General features: G+C 43.5%; 1 protein-coding gene across 1 annotated transcript in view; it reads right to left on the bottom strand.

The window, feature by feature from the left end:
* LOC146181084 (ferric reductase 1-like) overlaps positions 1 to 21,025 on the bottom strand; it is a 48,648-nt gene that overhangs the window by 5,215 nt on the left and 22,408 nt on the right. The window contains exon 4 of the mRNA XM_084577847.1: positions 5,212 to 5,284. Coding sequence (XP_084433973.1) covers positions 5,212 to 5,284 — 73 coding nt within the window. The remainder of the gene's footprint in view (positions 1 to 5,211; positions 5,285 to 21,025) is intronic.

Below are 21,025 nucleotides of genomic sequence, written 5' to 3'. Positions count from 1 at the left end.
GAATGTGTATTATTTGCAGCAATTTCGCATTGTTCGAAACTCAGTGCTGTCCATGATAAGAAGGAGGAAAAAAGAATATAACACGTCGCTTATTGAACGAGCTAATGGGAACACTAAACGAATATGGAATGTTCTAAATGATGTAATTGGCAAGCCTCCTACAAAGTACGTCTATCCCGATGTAGTGAATAACGACACAGCATTGAGATTTAATACATATTTTACCAGCATAGGCCCACAGCTGGCACAACATATACCACTTACTCCATGGATGATTCATTCGGGACCTGCCAATAGTACCTTTACATTAACTGCACTTACACTTGATACAATTACTGAAATAATTGGAAGCTTGAGTAGCGCCAAAGCTACAGGGCCACACGGGATACCAGTGAAAGTTGTGAAAGATAATGTTGAGATTGTTGCACCCCTTTTGCTCCATATATTTAATCACTCAATAGAGGAAAGTATTTATCCCGACATACTGAAAATAGCAAAAGTCATCCCTGTATACAAAAACGATGATAACAATGATCCAAGCAGCTATCGTCCAATATCGGTGCTTAGTGTAATAAATACTATATTTGAAAAAGGTATAGCATTACAAGTACGCCATTATTTGAAAGAAAATAATATTGTTTCTCAATGTCAGCATGGCTTCCGATCTAATAGATCTACATCCACAGCGGTTCTCGAACTTACACAGTCTATATATACATCTTTACACAATAATGAAATTCCGGTTGTATTGTTTCTTGATTTAAAAAAAGCTTCCGATACTGTTAGTTACTCTATTCTGTTGAAAAAGCTTGAACACTACGGATTCCTTGGGTCTACACTTGACTTTTTTGCTAGTTATCTCTCAAACAGGAAGCAATACGTTTATCTTGATGGTTTTTCCTCCCCCCTTCAAACAGTTGAAACAGGCGTTCCCAAGGTTCTGTTCTAGGCCATATTTTGTTCTCTTTATATATTAATGATTCCCCTCAGATTTTATCTTCATCTAAGGCTGTTATATACGCTGATGACACAGCAGTAACATTTTCAGGCCAGTTACTTTTAGAATTGGAAGCAGTAATTAATTCCGAAGCATGTCGAATAAACGAATGGTTTAACTGCAATAAACTCACACTAAATAAATCAAAAACAAAATTTGTTCTATTTCGTCCCAGAAATAAGTTCTTTAATTCTTCTAGCCTCAATATTTTAATTGATGGAGCAGCCTTGGAGGAGACAGAATCAATAAAATATTTAGGTATTACAATTGACAACCAGTTGAACTTTAAAGAACACATTACAAATCTGTGTTCGAAACTTGCTTCAGCTTGTTATATTCTTTTTCGAACACGAATATATTTCTGTACCCGTATATTAAAAATGGTTTACTTTGGCATATTTCATTCTCACCTTATCTATTGCAGCAAGTCTTGGGCACTCACATTTAAGACATACTTAGATTCCATCATTCGTCTTCAAAAAAGAGCCGTACGCATAATGACCTTCTCGCACTGGCATTCATCTACACCTTTATTGTTTTCAGAGCTACATATACTCCCTTTCACTCTTGCGTCGGAAATGAAAGTTTGCTGTGTAGTAAATGCCATTCTCCTGAATACTCACCCTTTACCAATTACAATATTTGTTACACCCAACAGGAACACCAGAAATGCAAGCAATATAAACTTTAACCTTCCTATCACAAGAAACTTTTACGGCCAGCGCCTAATACAATATGTCGGCGTAAAAATATGGAACAATATTCCACTTGAAATTAAAATGGCAAATAACGTTTTATTTTCCATCAAATGATTTTATTTTGACAGAATTATAATATTATAACACTAAATAAAAGAGATAAGAAATGCTTACATTTCTGGCGCTACCAAATGTGTATGTCTTGGTTTTATTCATTTTCTTCACATACGGAACTGTATTCCGAGATCTCTCAATTATGCAAGTCGCCTAAAATAATTTGTGTATGTGCATGCCTGCTTTTCATTTCTTTGCTGTTATGTGCTCATTGATTGTTACGTTTGCTTGTGTATAAGCCTGAAAACATTTGTTAAATGTCCTTTAGCGTGTCTCCACTGCTGTGTATATGTATGTATGTATGTATGGGCCTAAACTAGCTTCGGCTATTGGCCCAATATTTTTTTGCAATTTCTATATTTATTTCAATAAAATGATTGATTGATTGATTGAACTATCCCTAAATGCTTACGTGCCGAGGTAGGTTCGCATCTAGACGCCGAAAACTGCAGTATTCAACAGAGCCCCTGGCACAAGAACATGAAAAGAAAAACGCGTGGTGCATCATCAAACTCTAAATGACTACCTAGCCTCCTCTTGCCAATTTCGCCTCATAATGAAGATCACTGGTAAAACATGTCCCACCTACCACTACAGGTGAAGCAGACAAGTCCTCACCGACAACCTTGACTGTCGGCCACGCTGACACAATAACCCATGTTAACGCTCCGCGTTGTCGACATCTAAAAGGATTCGGCAGTTCGGGAAGGATGTGCTTGGCGTCTCAAGTCTTGACAGCATGGCTCCCACGCAAAGACTGCGCTCACAGGCTCCTGCCTCCAGGATGTCCTTCACATATGCTTTCGGACCGTATATCTACCAGCCATTTTCGAAATTTATTTATCTAAAAAATCTAGCCAAAATTATTGCATGCACTGGACGACACCATCCTCCGAGAATTCCCCCCCCAGGTGGTCGAAATTATCCGTAGCCCTCCACTACGGCTCCTCTTTCTCTCTTTCCCCTTTCACTCCCATCTTCCTCCCTTCCCTTACGGCGCGGTTGCGGTGTCCACAGAAAAACAAGTGAGACAGATATTACGCCTTTCCCTTCCTATAAATAAATCAGTTTAAATCAGCTACTTACATTGAAAACGTGATGGTTCGGGGTAGAGTTTATTAATATACCACAGTGGAACAAACAAACGGGCAAGAAACAAGTGCTAACTTTAAATAGAAAGTTTAGTTGGCGCTCAACGATATATGAAAGAAAGAACAACGTGCGATGGAAAAACGTGACTATCACACTGATGAGTGAGCTATGACAATACATCTTGCCAAACATAAAACCCACAAAAGATTGGAGAGGAGGGTGAAGCTTCGCCTTAAACGGAAACGCGATACGTGCACACATTTCTAGGTGTTCTAGAATTTTTTCCCTCTAGTTTTTCGTTGTAATGCCTTCAAAGTTTACACTTAAGTGTTTAAGTATTCATCTGCTTCCCCTTTTATAATAATAATAACAATAATAATAATAATAATAATAATAATTGGTTCACAGGAAGGGAAAGGCGCTATATGTCACATTGCTATGTGGACACCTGACCCGCGCCGTAAGGGAAGGGATGAAGGTGGAAGTGAAAGTGTAAATAGAGTAAGGGGAGCCGTAGTGGAGGGCTACGGAGTAATTTCGACCTCCCAGGAATCTTTCACTTGCGCTGACATCACACAGCACACGGACGCCACTTCGTTTCCCCTCCATCAAACGCAGCCGCCATGGTCGAGTTCGAACCCGGGAACTCCGAACAGTAGTCGGGCGTCTTACCTCTGCACCACCCCGGCGGGGTGCTCCTTTCATCGAAGTCATTTTGTTTATAAATGCATAGAATGCGAGACAAGGCGTTTGTTTCTTGTCCTCGGGATCGTTGTGCTACGGAACATCAAGTACTTACCTCGCTCGGGTGCAAACAAATTCCCTCTAAGCGCAAGCTCACTCCTCCCGGCCAAATTTATTTCCATTTCGGTGGTAAATACGTCGACAAACCGCACATAATGGATATATCCATGAACTACCTCGTCGCCACAAGCCCTTCAACGCGTACTTCAAGTCCTAAATAGACTAATTCTGTAACTGCTGGGCTTCTCTCGCCTCATTTTCCTCTATGCATGTGGCATGCATCAAAAGGAAGGAAAGAGAGAAAAGTAGGAGAAATGAAAGGGAATGAACTGCGCTACAGCTTCGTATGTAGAATGGAGAAAAATAAAATAACAAACACGCAACAAACCAGTGCCGGTGTCGACGGCGAACAACGCCAGGATGCACCAGCATGGCTCATGCCGATCACCTCGTGCTGCGCCACGCTACGCCCAGGTATACACAAGAGTACAGTGCTTGCAGTCGGTACCCCACGTGGGGTTCAGAAAAGGTAAAATCTCATATAATTATGCTCAATGCAGGAGTGAAAAGGGAAAAACCGGAAGTAGAACGTCAGGCACAGAGTTAGGAAATTGGTACGAATTATGATTATATTACTGTCATAGTAGTTGAACTAATTTCGCTGACAGAAAACACGTCATAAGAGCTTCAGACCATGCGAAGGAGTATTATAACGAGCACCCTCATTTCCACTTCATTTATCAGACTATGTGAAGAAATGTAAGGCCGCACGTAGCCACAAAAACACAGCATAACAGCTCATCCTGTCGGTGTTTAGAAAGGCCACGGGTATACACGATTTCATGTATTTCGAAAGTAGCCACAGAAAGTATATCTAGAAGGGAATACCGTAGAGTATGGGTTTAACAAGCTAATTGCATTTGCTCTCGTGATGAGAACTTCGTTCCTATCTTAACTTTGAGACCCTCCGCAGCGATTTGATTTGGTTCGATAGCACTAACGTACAAGATGAATTATCTGTACCATGACAGGCAATGACATGCGCTTGAAGGCACAGCAAACAGTTGAAATTTGGAACAGGGAAGTTTGTTGATGAATTCAGTTACTTCATCATTTAAATTTATGGGCCAGTCCAGGTGAAGCGTAAGTCAGCTTAGGGGCAGTAAAGGTTAATTTGTGAACTATATCAATTAGTCAACTATTAAGAACATCTTGGAATCATTCTCATCGCTCCAGAAAAAGAAAACGTTTACATAGTTACTAGATGTTCCATCAACGGGACCCACTTATTGGGTTGTAAGCCAAAGTTAGAGCTAAACACGCCCTAAACATGGCAACGGCATACACAACGAACATGCAGCAACATAATCGCCAGGGTAAGAGAGTAAGGAAAATGTTTTCGCACGACTGCGCCTAAGCTGACTCGAAATTGTGACGAGCGGCCTGCCTTCTGTGTACTATCTGAGGTCGAACAATTTTCTGTTTTGGCAAATCTGCCTATCCACAAAGTGCTGACAGCAGTGTTTTGTGTTGTGCGCCATAATAAAACCTTTGCTCCTGACTTACCGCCTTCGGAATCTCCACTTCGCTACTAGAGATGGTCTTTGTGAAATCGTCTTTAGACTTCACGATCATGGCCCTGGATAAGAAACGAGAGGTTATTTTAGCTGACGTAAATGAAATATAAACACAAAAATCATTAAACCATTACTGGCACATGCATGAACAAGCACTATGAACTACTTCAGCAAGAAGAAATTCCTATGTTGTAACCCTTTCTTTGCGGAGCTCAAAAAGAATCCGACGGGTTCTGTAAAGGCGATATTCCATTTATATATAGATTTAAGGCAATGGTGCTTGTTGAAACATGAGTGCTTTTTTGTGCCGCCACAGCCTGCATAGATTGTACATAGGTGATTAGCCCTACCAATACCAGGAAGTTGTGTTTACTGGTTCGCCCACAACATCAGTGAATGAATTTCTCCATCATGAGTGAGTTCGAGTAAACACCGCTAAGGAAATGCTGGTTGCAAATTTATAGTATTTTCATTGTTAATGAATCTGCCCTGTGCATAGGCGTAGCACAACAAACGTTAAAGTTAACGCCAGCACAACGCTTCAGAAGCAAGACCCGAACATGGATAACATCATTCCTTTGTTCTCCTTTTATTCATGAACAAAAGTATCCCTTTTGTTTAAGCACAGGCGTCAGCAAATTAAATGAGATGCAGTCCAGTAACCGGTACACTGCTTTTAATCAAGAGCTTTCAATCTAATGTAGCTTTTCTCTTTCGCTTCATAATATTGAGCTTTGTACACAATGCACAGCGAACAATTGCAGAGTATCACAAAGAATATAAATGCATTTCACAAGAGCCACAATGAGGCGCATGAACAAAAACCAACAGATAATGACAGCTCCAGGACGACTGATCCACAAAAATCAATTGCATGGCCAACTGCCGCGAATGCATATGTCGAATAAACATAAAAACAGCCCGGTTAGCAGCAAAGTGGGAATAAAACCCCGTGAGAGACCACAAGGCAAAATGTAGAAAGCGTGAAGCATATGTCCGAAGCCGCCTTTTTCCTCCAAAACAATTATAGTGACGAAGCGCGCTGCCGTGTTATGTCATCTAGTTAGTCGTCCATAGATTAGTCTGTTGGTATTGCTAAACCACACGCTGGATTTACACTCATCGCACTACAGAGAACCCCTTCAGTGAGCTATTCAGACAAGTTTTGTCAGGCCGATAATTACGCGTGACTAGAAGAAAGCGGCACCCAGCAGTCCTGCAAATTGACCTTTTTTTTTTTACTGTCGCTCAACTCTAAACGCTACTCAGGCAATTTTCTCGGTGATACGAGGATCAATTACACCCCACTTCTTCATATTTACGTGTGACGCCTTCCATGGAATAGGAAGCAAAATGTTCCGCATGACCTGATACTAGTTTTTAATATCTCGCAAAAATTAGCACCTATGTTCAAACACTATCATACAGCACGTAGAGAACTACGTGAACCTGTGATTGAGTGCCACATCAGCGTATCTATTTGAGGTCTGCACGGTTACCTTTACTTGAGGAAACTCCCATACTGATCTCTCGGGAACATGCAATAACCAAACACCTGCAACCGAACTGCTGTTGAGGTTTGTCTGCGTTTCAATTGGCAGAGCCACTGCCCCTCCGCCCTCACTTTTCAACCAATATGAAATACTCGGACAAAGAAAAACTTCATTGGATGCAAGCTACTTCCAGCGCGCGAGTTAAAAATTAAGGCAGCGTGGTCCTCTACAGTCATCTCCTAAGACTTGTCAGCACTGTTTCCTTCTACACGTTATTCAGTGTTCCCTGCTGAATTTACGGGATACATCACTGATCGTTCTGACTTCTGCGCATGCGTTGACTTCCCACTAGTTTGAACGTAACGGTTGAACATAGTAAAGTCCAAAAGTATTGCTGTGTCCTTATCTTTCGTGGTTCCGCTCGTTTTTATATGTAATGTACACCTTATATGTACTGTGGGGCTTAGATAAATCAATACTTTGTTCCTCTTGGCGAATTGGTCGTTTTATTGTGCAGGTTCTGGAGGCCTTATTAGGCGAATACAACAAATATTTATGGCCTTAAAAGTATAGATAATTTGCTTTTTGTGGTATTTCCACCGGTAAATAATGCTGGAAATTTACTACAACGTGTACGACAATTGTATGCCAACTATTGGGCTGTCTTCACGACACCCCTGTTTTTCGCGGCACAGGCAATTTTTTGCCATGGCAGATCCCAATGAGGAAAAGAGGGAGAGAATAACGGACAGGTATCCAAAATGTCTGGGCTAAGCATGATTTGCTACCTCACTTGTCGGGAGGTTGATGACGAAAACAGAAAAAGACAGCAGGAGAACGCACTATAAGGCACGTGTCAGTAGCAGCCATTACGCTGGAAAAAATAAGCATACACATATGTATGAGACGCTCAGTATTGTTTTTACAGGAATTTGAAGGGCGCCTTCGTGACCTTGTTGCAGAAATTCTCGTTTAACTTCAACCTCATAGCATATACAAATTAGGTTTATAAGTGTCTCCCTGCACCGGCAGTGCTCAGATTCTCGAAATTCTATCCCTGCGATAAGCTGGGAGTAAGCGTTGAATAGAAGTCAGTGTCTCCCTGCACCCGTAGTGATTGAATCCGCGCGATTGTCATCGTGATAAGCAGGGACTAAGCGTTCAAAAGTGATACAGACGTGTATCTGCCTCCGCAGTGCTCATATTCTCGCGATCTCTCCACTGCGATAAGCTTGGGCTAAGCGTGCAAAACAGGTATAGAAATATATCTGCACTCACAGTGCTCACCTGCTCGAGATTATTGTATTCCAATACGTTGGGACTAGGGTTTTTTTTTGTGCCCCCGAAATGGTCAGATGCTCGAGATTCTGCCATTGCGATAAGCTGCGAGTAAGTTTCGAACCAAGTAGTGAAATATCTCTGCACGCTCCGTTGCTTACATGCTCGAGATTTTGTCATTGCTAAAGCTGGAACTAAGCCTACAAAACTGGTGCTAAAGGTTTTATTTTTTGTTTGCACCACAGTGCTCGGACGCCTGAGATTTTGCCGTTAAGAGAAGCTGGGACAAAGGATTCAGAACAGGTTGGGAAGTATATCCGCCCACGCTGGGCTCACATACACGAGATTTCAACGTTCCGATAAGCTGAGACAAAGCATATGCGATGTGAACCTCACTGCAGTGCCAGGCGACACAGGGACGTTGCGCCCCCGCCGGAGAGACTGTATCATTGCTTGAATTGCAAGAACTGATCGCGCAAAAAAGCACCAGAGTTTATGGGATAGCTCATGTGGCCATATTCTTGTAGGTGGGAAAGTCTCAGTTCCGCGGTTTCGGCTCGAATGGGGTAACGTCCGCGCTCCTGTGGTCCGCTTGAGCAATACGGTCATTTAAGTTTATGTCGCTACCAACAATCGAAAATACCTCCTTGAAGCGACTAGGTAATGACGTCCTGCCGGTTTCTTTGTCGTCCTATGTCTTTTTGTGCGGTTTCAAGATGCACTCTAAGTCTAGTCACTAACTAGCCCACATATATAATGCTTATCCAGATGTTTATCGAAAATCGTCGCAAAGGCTATCGGATGATGTCACCACAAATCATTTCTTTCACTTTCTTGGCCTTCTTTCGGCGAAATACGATATGAGATTTTGGCGTACTCGCTTGGTGTTTTCGTCGGTTACAATTTAACGTTATCAACGGCCATCCGTGGAACTTAGTCGATGGTGCGATGCGCTCTACGCAGTTTTGTAGGAGACCGCAGATTGCTTCTGGATGCTAACGGGGCGAAGCTAGCTTGATATTGCGAACGTTACCTGCACTCTTTTGTTTATTGGAATCTGACGATGAGATTGAGAGGATAGATTCAATGCTGATGTCAGAAAGTTTCCCAGAGAATGCGGTTGTTTTGTCTTTGTTCAGGTGTCGATATTTATCGCAGAATTCTGTGATTAACACTGCGGCCTTTCCGCTCTGGAAGCGGATGATACTTATAGTGATGTCGATCCCTTATTCCAAAAGCAAACGTGTTTAACTCGATAATGCATCCGTTGGTTGCTGCGTCTACGATACACACATGAATAATTACGCTTGTTACAGGTGCGATGGGATCATTAAGAACGCTGTAGTGTGGTTGCCTTCTGGTACAGGTGTTCGTTTGGGGGAAATGATGCGTGAGATTAAGGAGCAATGATTCCTTGGATGTTCCAGTCCATGCCGAAGATTCGGTCTTGAGAAACTGCTGCAAAACTAAAGATGCGGTGGGAAAGTTTTTATTCATGCTGTGCGTTCTACTATAGGTGTAATAATGAGGTCACGTCCAGAGGCGCCAAGCTGCATGCCATCCCAGCAGGTGTCCCTTTAAAAGCTTAGCGGTGTCCACTGATGACTGAGCAATCGGCGCCTTCATTACAAAGGCAGTAATTATGCGTTCGTCTACTTACATGAATGTCTGAAGTACGCGTTCTTGCATTGCAGGCTTGCCTGGGGTAGAGTCGCGATTTCTTCGCTTGCTGTTACTAAGGATATGGTATTCCGCTGACAAGATTCAGCAGATCTGATACTGCGCTGTAGAGCCATTAATATCGTCGTATGAGTTCCAGCGTCAATGTGAGTCGATGTTGTTGGAGGGCGGCGTCTACCTCAAGTCGTCCTTAAGAAACCTCACCTCAAAAGGTCGCTGCTTTCAATTTCTCCGCAGGCTTGGGATCCGTCAGCGAGTGTCAAGCGAGTACCGTCGAGGTAGTCCAAATGAGGGAAGTTATGAGGAAGGCGACTTAAGAAGTCAATGGTCCTCCAGACGGATGCAGTCGTTGGTTTCACAAGCTCGCTTACGCGAAATTGGGCGAATGGCTCCGTGTTAAAGTGGCCGAAAACTCCTTCCTCTGTTTGGGCAGTGCTGGAGAATGTGCGGTCTTCACAAAAATGGAAGCAGAGGACGTGATTTGTGTGAATCCCGGCTTGAACGTCTTTTGCAGGCTTGGCTGGCAGGGGCTTGTGGGTGCCATTCTGCGTACTGCAGCACAGCAAGACATCGGTTGAGGTTCCCATGCAGTCTTAGATATTGGGCAGCCAAGTGTCTACTGTACTTTTTTCAGAAATGATACCTGCAAGCGTTGCTACTTGATGCAGTTGTAACAATGGCATAATTGGGCGCCATTCTTCACGGACGACTTCTTGGATGAGTTATCTCCGCTTGTAGTTTTGTAGTTAACATGCGGAAACGTATACGGTAGTCACACGGTAGATATACGGTAGTTATACGGTAATTATACGCTTGTAGTATTACATCGCAATGGCTTCTGCGGAATATTTAAACCGGCCGGTTAATCAAGGAAATTAGAACGCCCAGGATTTTCTCGATGTTCACTGCATATTTGGTGCCAAATTTTTAAATGGCTACCGTAGGAAACTAGCAAAAGGCTGGTCTTTTAGACCTGGAATACGAACGTCCTTTCTAGGACATGGTTAGATTGGTCGTAGGGAAGAGACGCTTTATTCTATCAGCATAAGCCAGGACGGACTCATTTTCGAGTTGACTCCTTGATTGAAGGAGGGGCTGAGGTCTCTTTTCGAATCACACTTTCAATGACGATCAAAGCGTTCCTTTTGAATGTGTCGCAACCCTTCAATTAAGCTTCAGATTTCAAGCCTGGTGTGACACACCCTTAACTGCAAAGGGGAATTTCCCTCCACCTTCCACCGTCGTTTGCAGCAGTGAGTTTTTTTAAAGTGCTCGAACATGTCGAACAGCTCTGCGTCTTCTTCTTCGTCAATGACTGCGACATTGCCACTAGCGTGGAAAAACACAAAGGACAGTGATAAAAGGTAACGACGGGACAGCACGCTAGACTTCAACTGACGTTTAATGCACACGTCACAAAATTTTATACACTCCCATTGGCACATGCTCAGGAGACTGCCCCCCCCCCCCCTTTTTTTATCAAGAAGTATGTTCTCATAACAAAGAGCAAAATTTTAAACCAAATTGACGCGCAAGTGTCTTGACAAATAGAATATCTCTTTTTTCGTGAGGGCTAATGAGGGTGCGCGCATGCACTTATTCCGTGCCTTATCAATACAAAATTCCTCAAATATCTCCCTATCACCATGCCTATGAAGCGGCCTCAGCACTTTCGTGTGGCCAAAAAGTGGAACACATTTTTCTTCTTTATTGCCTGTTGTGCATTTGCGGCAATGTGCGGCCAAATGGCCACCGGCCATCAAGCGGCGACTGTAGTCCGGCGCGTAAATGACGGCTGGCTGGCACACGACGCGAACACGCATCCACAAATGGGTAAGTTTCGCTGCTATGCCGCTAGGTGGTGAGTCTGCTCGATCTCGAGGCCTCTACAGCTTACGTTGCGGCAGTGCGTAGAATCGGGCGACATCAGACATTTTTCTGGGATAATTACGAAGACTAGTCAAATAACTCAGGGAACATGGAGAAGAGGTTGGTTGGTTGGTTGGTTTGTGGGGTTTAACGTCCCAAAGCAACTCAGAGGAGCGCGAAGGAAATATGGAAAAGTAGTACTAAGGCAGACTAATAACTAACTTTTTATTGAAAAACAGGCCATATTTTTACTCCAAATTACACACCACTAATCAGGAAATACGAAGCACAATTACAATCATTGCCAGTACAACAGTCATCAAAACAGGATGGTCAGAGGCAGTCAACAGGCTTATATGTCTAAGGGGAAAAAAGTAAAATGGAAAATATCACAGAGCCAGCAGTTCTGAGTTACCATCATAGCAAAAGCAGAGTCAAAACTACTAACAATGAAAAACAACAGAAACAACACCAAGAGTAAATGTTAGGGAAAAACTTCAAGAACGTGAATAAATAAAAAAGGGAAACAATGTTTTTTTCTTTTTCCTATGGCCTGTGGCTTCATGCAAATATATGAAAGCAACACCGCAATAAGTAGTTGTTCATAGGCAGCTTCGGTGGGATGGTTTGTCTCGGAACTATATGAAAAAAAGAGAACTTGTGTTCAGAAAACTGTGTAGCGGCGCGAAATTATCTGAACATCCTTTTGTGCACGACTGCCTGATGCTCTGTCCGTTCTTCAGAAACATGAATTGTGAGCATGTGTTTAGTTTCTTGAAGTTCTTATGCTGTATTTCTTGTCTAGGCTTACCAACAGCAAGGTATGCACTTGCCCGCGAGCCTCTGGTATGTCGGACAGCAGTGACGCCAGGATGCCAGATGATCAGACACAGTGCTCGCTACACCAGCCCAGAACGAGGACAGTTTGATCGCAGTCAGAGGATGTGGGGAAAGATGCTGGCACGCAAGACAGCATTTTACTTTAAAGGGGCTCATTTTAAAGCATTGCTAGATTTCTGCTAAAATATGGTTGCACAGACTATCTCATGTTCATCAATTAAAAGAGTAGTTAATTTTTTTCTAGACTGTGCACCAAGCTGTGCCACAGCTTTCGATAATATTCTGTGATTAAAACATCTAATTCACATTAACAAGCAACGAACTCACCAAGCAACATATTTATGAAATCTGTAAAAGGTTTCTCACAAGTCTTTGATGCGTGTCGTTTAATCTGATAGTGTGACTGAACTTTCAGAATACCGAACTGGTGAACTGTCCACCATCGTGCTGCTGCAAGGCATACCTCATGACAGGGCTACACTGCAGTCTATGGAGACTTGTTATCAGGATAACCCTTGTGATCTTTCACATCAACTCTCACTGAACAATCTGCCTCTTAAGTAGCCTTTGAATATTGTTACCGGGAAACGCGTGACCGAAATGGTGTGCTCACAGAGGATGACGGCCGAGGAACGGGTGTACGACAATGTGTTGTGAAAGACGACGACGCTGACAGAGTAGATGCTGCATGGCTAGTGAAGTCTTGGCGCCGAGTTCAGCCTATCGCAGCGCCATTTACATTAAATACATCCCTGTGACAATATGCCACTACTACTGCTGTTGCAGAACTACATTCAACACTGAGTTAAATTGAATTAGGCTTCAGCATGAAGCGCCAGCACTTTTCTTCAGAGTAATGCGCATACATTTAGGGCTTACTTGTGGACAATCATATAACGCTTTTGGAGGAAAAGACGTACCTCAGCTAGCTGGCCTAGAACGAGGATAATTTGCTGCTGTTGGCGTTCAACAGAAGGCTTGCAAGCAATAACCCAGGTAGCACAGGCGATCGGCCCTATATTGCAAATTGATTGGCGATGCCTGGATTGGCGACCCGACGTTGCCAATGCGCTGCCAATAATGGCACAGCCATGGAGATAACATTGGCCACTCTTGGACCAGTGATTTGCATATTCCCCCTATGTTGGCATTCCGCTGGCTAACAGTGGGTAATAATGACCTAGCATACAGAATTGTTTGATAACCATATATGCACAATGTTATATGATGTCCAATACTGACAAGCCATCTGCAGTATGTTGCCTATAATTCGCGAATAATGACATACATTGGGGAATATTTTCCTGCCAGTATATATGACTTGTTGGAATTTAATATATTTTGGCATTCATTGACAAATATCATCCCGCCAGTCTTAGTGGCTTCCCAACATAGCATCATCATCATCATCATCATCATCATCATCATCATCATCATCAGCCTGATTACACCCACTTCAGGGCGAAGGCCTCTCCCATATTTCTCCACTTAACCCGGTTCTGTGCTAGCTGCATCCACTTGACCCCTACGAACTTCTTAATCTCATCCGCCCACCTAACTTTCTGCCACCCCCTGCTACGCTTTCCTTCCCTTGGAATCCAGTTTGTTACCCTCAGCGACCATCGGTTATCCTCTCTTCGCACTACATGTCCTGCCCATGTCCATTTCTTCTTCTTAATTTCTACTAGAATGTCGGTAACTTGAGTTATTTCTCTGACCCACTCTGCACGCTTTCTATCTCTTAATGTTACCCCTACGATTTTTCGTTCCATAGCCCCCTGGGTTGTCCTGAACTTAAGTAGTACTCTCTTGGTTAGCCTCCACGTTTCAGCCCCATAGGTTAGTACAGGTAAGATGCAACTGTTATTTACTTTACTATTTAGCTATACCGGTAAGCTGCTAGTCATAATCTGCGAGTGCTGCCAAATGCGCTCCATCCCAATCTTATTCTTCTTGTTATTTCCTTTTTCGTGGTCTGGATCTGCGGTTACTACCTGTCCTAAGTAGACATATTCGCCTACTACTTCCAGTATTTCGCTACCTAATGTAAATTGCTGTTCCTTCCCGAGGCTTTTGAACATTACCTTAGTCTTCTACATATTGATTTTCAAGCCTACCTTTCTACTTTTCCTGTCTAGGCCATCAATCATTATTTGCAGTTCATCCCCCAAGTATCTTAGCAAGGCAATGTCATCAGCAAATCGCAGATTACTGAGGTATTCTCCATCTACCCTTATCCCTAACTGCTCCCATTCCAAGTCTCTGAATACTTCCTCTAAACAAGCTGTGAATAGTACTGGGGAGATTGTGTCTCCTTGCTTAACACCTTTCTTTATGGGAATTTTGTTACTTTCTTTATGCAGAACTATGGTTGCTGTGCAGCCACTATATATATCTTCCAGCACTTTCATGTACGGCTCGTCTACCCCCTGATTTCGCAATGCCTGCATCACCGCCGAGGTTTCAACTGAGTCAAATGCTTTTTCGTAATCAATGAATGCTATGTATAAGGGCTGGTTATATTCCGAGCTTTTTTCTATCACCTGATTGATGGTATGGATATGATCGATAATAGAGTACCGTTTCCGAAACCCTGCTTGATCCTTTGCTTGATTGCAGTCTAAGGCTGTCCTGATTCTATTAGCGATTACCTTAGTAAATACCTTATACGTAACAGACAGTAAGCTGATTGGTCTGTAATTTTTAAGGTCCTTAGAGTCCCCTTTCTTGTGAATGAGGATAATGTTAGAATTCTTCCATGGTTCCAGTACCGTCGATGACACCAATCACTGCGTATACAGGGTGGCCAGTTTTTCTAGTACGATATCCCACCCGTCCTTCAGCAAATCTGTAGTTATCTGATCCTCTCCAGCTGATTTCCCTCTTTTCATAGTTTCTAGTGCTTTCTGGACCTCGTCCTTCGTCGCTGGTGGAACGTCTGACTGTTTTTTCCTACCGCCAATCACATTACGGTCCTGACTACTTTGGCTACTGTAGAGATCTGTATAGAACTCCTCGGCTACTTTGACTATCTTTTCCATATTAGTGATGACGTTGCCCGCCTTGTCCCTTACCGCATACATCTGGTTTTTGCCTATGCCCAATTTCTTCTTTACCGCTTTAAGGCTTCCCCCGTTCTTTACAGCATGCTCAATTTTCTCCATGTTATACTTCTTTATATCGGCCACCTTGCGCTTATTGATTAGCTTTGATATCTCAGCCAATTCGATCTGGTCTGTTGGATTGGAAGTTTTCATACTCTGGCGTTTCTTAATCAAATCTCTCGGCTCCTTAGACAGCTTACCGGTACCCTCTCTAACTATCCTACCGCCTACTTCTACCGCGCACTCAGTAATGATATCTCTGAAATTATTGTTCCTTGCCTCTAGGGTAATGTCGCCATCCTCAGTTAGAGCTGAATACCTATTCTGTAGCGAGATCCTGAACTCTTCTGCCCTCTCCCTCACCGCTAATTCGATGATGGGTTTCTTTCTCACTAATCGGTTGCGTTCCTTCTTCAGATTTAGCCTAATTCGGGACCTCACCATCCTGTGGTCACTGCATCGCACTTTCCCGATTACCTCTACATCTTCAATAATGGCGGGGGTTGAACATATTATGAAGTCGATTTCGTTTTTAGTCTCCCCGTTAGGACTTTTCCATGTCCATATCCGGTTCTTCCGTTTGCTGAAGAAGGTATTCATGATTCTTAAGTTATTGCGCTCTGCAAACTCAACTAGTAACTCCCCCCTGCTATTCCTAGAACCAATGCCATAGTCACCTACTGCCTGGTCTCTTTACTTTTCGCATTGCCGATTCTACATATTCATAGAAGCTTTCAACTGCCTGGTCATCATAACTACATGTAGGTGCATAGGCTTGTACAACTTTCAGTTTATACCGCTTATTAGGCCTAATTACGATGCCTGCAACCCTCTCATTAATACTATAGAATTCATCTATATTACCCGCTATATACTTATTGACAAGGAAACCTACTCCTAGTTGTCGCCTCTCTGGTAAACCTCGATAACACAGTAAATGCCCATCCTCAGTATAGTATATGCCTCTTTCGGCCTCCTAACCTCACTAAGCCCTATGACATCCCAATTCATGCCCTCTAGTTCCTCTAACAGCACTGCTAAACTAGATTCACTAGCTAGGGTTCTAGCATTAAACGTTGCCAGGGTCAGTTTCCAATGGCGGCCTGTCCAGCGGAGCCAGGCTTTCTTAGCACCCCCTGCTGCGTCACAGGTCTGACCGCCGCAGTGGTCAGTTGTTCCGCAGCCGCTGGTGACTGAGGGCCGGGGTTTTATGGAGCTTATAGGAGGTTGCGGCCAATTACTGCGCCAGGGTGGCTAACTCCTGTTCTGGTGAGGGAGTGCGTTGCCGGAGGTGTTCACCGGCATCAGGTCGCACCCCAAACCTGTTTATGCAATTCCATCGATACGCGGTTTTTTTTTTTTTCATCCGGTGGAGAATTTCGCGGCACCGGGATTTGTGCCCCGGTCCTCTTGCATGCGAGGCGGATGTTCTACCGCTACGCCACCGCTGCACCCCCCAACATAGCATGCATCTTCAAATCCAGTGGCCGATATTGCCCAATGAGCGGTGGCCACTGGACAAAATTGCACATATCATGGCATTCATCGGTAAATATTGTCCTGCCACTGTTGATGGCTTGTTAACATCGAATATAACTTGGCATACATTCGTCAGTACCCCCTGCCAATCCTGACAACTTCCCAACATTGTGTATATCATGCAGATAAAACGCTCGATAATGGCATACAATGGTAAGTATTGTTTTGCCAGTACAGCTGGCTCGTCTAATTGGATATATCTTGGCATATATCGGTTAATGTTATCTCACATGTACTAGTGGCTTCCCAACAATGTATATTTATTGGTTCCAGTGAGCTATGGCGACTGGAGAGCATTGCACCTATCATGGCATATATTGGTCAATATTGAAATGCCAGTACTGATTGCTACTCAGCATCGAATGTATCTTAGCATACATTGGTCAATACCATCTGGCGTCGTCATGGCTTCCCGACATTGTATATCTGCAAAATAGTGGGCGATGTTGCCTGATGAAGTGTAATGGCTCTACAAAATACCATACATCTTTACATAGCTTAATAAATATTCTCCTGCCATCATTGATGGCCAGTCGAGAATATTTACTGCCATAGAATTGTCAATATTTACTACAGTTGAGATGGTTTCCCAATAATGTATCCATCATGGATTATAGTGGTCAATATTTTATGGGCAGCTGCGACGGTTTGCCAACATTGCATGCATCATTGTAAGCATTGATTGATATGATTTTGTTTGTATAGACGGCTTATCTAAATTGTATGCTTTGGCATTCATTGGTCAATATGACCCCGCCAGCTTCGGCGACTTTCCAACAATGTATATGACTGGGTTATAGTGGTCGTCATTGTCCACTGAGTTTTGACGACTGAAAAAATATTACACATATCCTGACATGTGTTGGCTGGTATTGGCTTGCAGATATTAACGATCAATTCTCAACCTGTATATCCTGATGTCTTTTTAACGTCTTGAATAATACTGTCGTGTCCATCGCGATGACTTTCAAGCATGTTTTATACATCATCAACGATATAGTAACAGTAGCAGAGAACATTTATTCAAGAAGTAGTCGAGGGTTCGACGGCATACCGTCTGGTCAGGAATCACGGTTTGTTGATCGATTCACTGGTCACTGGCCATGGTCAATTTTAAAACAAATGACGTTTCGGGAGCGCTACGGCACCCTTGTTCGCAATAAACAACCGGCCGGACGTCCCTGGCTTTTTGTAGCAGTTAGTACTGTTCTTAGAGAAGTGTAATGTAGAGAAGTGTAAGCTAACATCGCTATGGAAGCCATCGAAAGCAAAGCTTTGGCCACTTTCCAACCACGACCAAAAGTGTTTCTAATATGTGGACGACTGCTTCTGTGTCATAGACCGAAAGCACATGAGCACTTTCCTCGATCACCTAAACGCCTTGGAGCCCTCAATCAACTTTACTGTTGAGGAAGAGACCGACGGCTGCCTTCCGTTCCTCGACACTGTGGTATCCCGTACCCCGACTGGTCTCAGTTTTCGCGTCTACCGGAAACCGACGCATTCCGGAAGGTACATTGATTTTAAGTCAGCGCGCCCAGTCAGTCATAAGCGGTCCATGGTTGTGTCTCTAATCAACCGTTCCAGGGAAGTATGCAGTGAAGACGAAGCCCTAAACCACGAAATGAAGACCATCGAAAATGACTTGAAAAGAAACGGCTACCCGCTGTCGTTCATTCGAAACACGCAAAGAAGATTGGCTCCATCGAAGAAGCCTACTGCCAGGGAAGACGAAAGTGCCAACGCACCGAAACCGAAACGAGCCCCTATCCCGTACGTATCAGGAATCAGTGAGGCACTGGCACGGATGTTCCGCAAGCATGGCGTCAATGTGGCACATGTCCCGACAAGCAAGATACGAAATGAGCTTGTAAACGTGAAAGATCAGCTTCCACGTGCGAAGTTTCCCGGCGTGGTTTACAAAATTTCCTGCGCAGACTGCTCAGCAGTTTACGTAGGCGAAACGTACGATTTCACGAGACGCCTGAAAGATCATCAGTACGATGTACGTAAAGGAAAAATGACAACGAACGCAATCGCAGAGCATGCGCAAGAGACTGGTCATGAAATCAACTGGGATGAAGCAGAAATAATGACAACGGAAAAGAACGTATGAGCCCACCGAAATCTCGAGTCACTAATCATCCAGACAACATCTAACACAATAAACAAGAATGATGGCACACTGCATCCTATCTACGCGAAATCTCTAAGAACAGTACTAACTGCTACAAAAAGCCCGGGACGTCCGGCCGGTTGTTCATTGTGAACAAGGGAGCCGTAGCGCCCCCGAAACGTCATTTGTTTTAAAATTGATTTATTCAAGAAACATGGCTTAGGCGGCAAGAGCGCGGTTGGTGTGGTTGGCGGCAAGGGCGCGGTTGAAAGTCGAGCTAGTTGGTCATACGACATGATGCACCACGCAGCAGAGTAGGCGACGAAACACAGGAGAGGGACACAATACACACATACACATAAACAAGGACAATGCATCATTGTCCGTGTTTATGCATCAGTTAATTCGAAGCGATGAGGTTTTACATCCGTATCTTGAAACCCTTTGTCCAGACTGGAAATATACACGTAAATGCTTTATCTATGCACTATTTCAATTCCGTGGTGAAATGAAGCTGAATATAATCAAATCCTGGAAAACAGGTCGACTATATTGTGACAGTGAAGGCGAATGCTACACCCGTTTCGCCATGTAGGCTAGCTGACTCCGCAAATCGGAACCAGCAGCGACTGTATTGTGCCGTAGGTGGTCTTGTAAGCATAGAAGGCGGGCTAGCTGCAGCATATTTTGTATTGTAATTTCCATAAGCCATAAACTTGAACTTGATTCCTATATGCCGGCGTGCTCTGCTTTAAGTGCTTCAGCAAGGGAAGATTGATGAACCAACCCCTTTGGGCTGTTGATGCTGCATAGCTCAAGTCAAAGGGTATATCCCCGCATATAAAAAATAAAAGCATTATTTTGTATACGCTCTCTACCTTCGCCTGGTAAAGAAAAATCTAATGCCCAGATTCTCTGATATGAAGTGTATTTAATTCAATCGAATTGAACACTGCCTAACATTTTACTACAAGTTGTGTACTTGTTGTGGCAGCTGTTTAACTAGTTCGGATTTAATGTTTGCAGGTAAAGATTTCAAATTGAAAATCCTCAAGAAGCTTGAAGCATTGCAACCCCACAATTAGGGACTGGAAATAAGTGTAAATGAATTTTTTTGTTTTACAGAAACGAAACAAACCATGATGTAATGAATGCATGCTCACCACCAAAATATTTGTCATGAAATAATTATTTCCTGGTCATGCTGCTCATCAAGGCAATTATTTTTGTCCGGAAGCTGTATAAGCGCGTGTATAACTCTCATGACCTGCCTTCGAATATTTTTGCAAAGTCGGCTTAACATCACTCGTTTAAAGACTTGTTCCTGTGCAGTATTCTGGGAAGATTCTCCATGCTTTTATGGGATAATTATCAGAACATATTGCTACCAGAACGAAGGTATTTCGAACTAGAAGTTACGTTAGTTCGCTCTAAGAGCCTAGAAAAAAATGTACATTCTTTCTAGACCATTTGTGACGCAGCGGCGCGAGCCTTCGCCGTGGCAGCGTACGCGTTCTTCGTTTCCACGCCTCAGCAGCGGGCAGTGCACGTCAGAGGAATTTGTACTTGCGGGGACATAATAAACCATACCGACAGCCCTGTCGTGCTCGCCCGACTGACGCCGCAGGCGCCGGCGCGCTCTCTCTTCGCTCTTCTCTCTAGCACAGCAGGTGCGCGCCTCGAGGGTTGTCTGCTGCAGCAGCTCTGCTCGCACTCGGAAAATAAACAGTTTAACCATGGCATGCCTCATCCTGTCTCGCGGATTTTGGAACAGTCTGCAACTAAGTATCAATACCACTGACCCTTTATTTTAAAATATATCTTTGTAACGGAGTAGGTTTTAGGGAGCATTTTTTGCTTTATTTGCCTGCCATGTTGCTACAC

This window comes from Amblyomma maculatum, chromosome 8, assembly GCF_055883805.1.
Source record: "Amblyomma maculatum isolate TAMU_Amacu chromosome 8, ASM5588380v1, whole genome shotgun sequence".
NCBI lineage: Eukaryota > Metazoa > Arthropoda > Arachnida > Ixodida > Ixodidae > Amblyomma > Amblyomma maculatum.
Note: the sequence above shows the minus strand (reverse complement) of the source record. Positions and strands in the feature narration are given on the sequence as shown.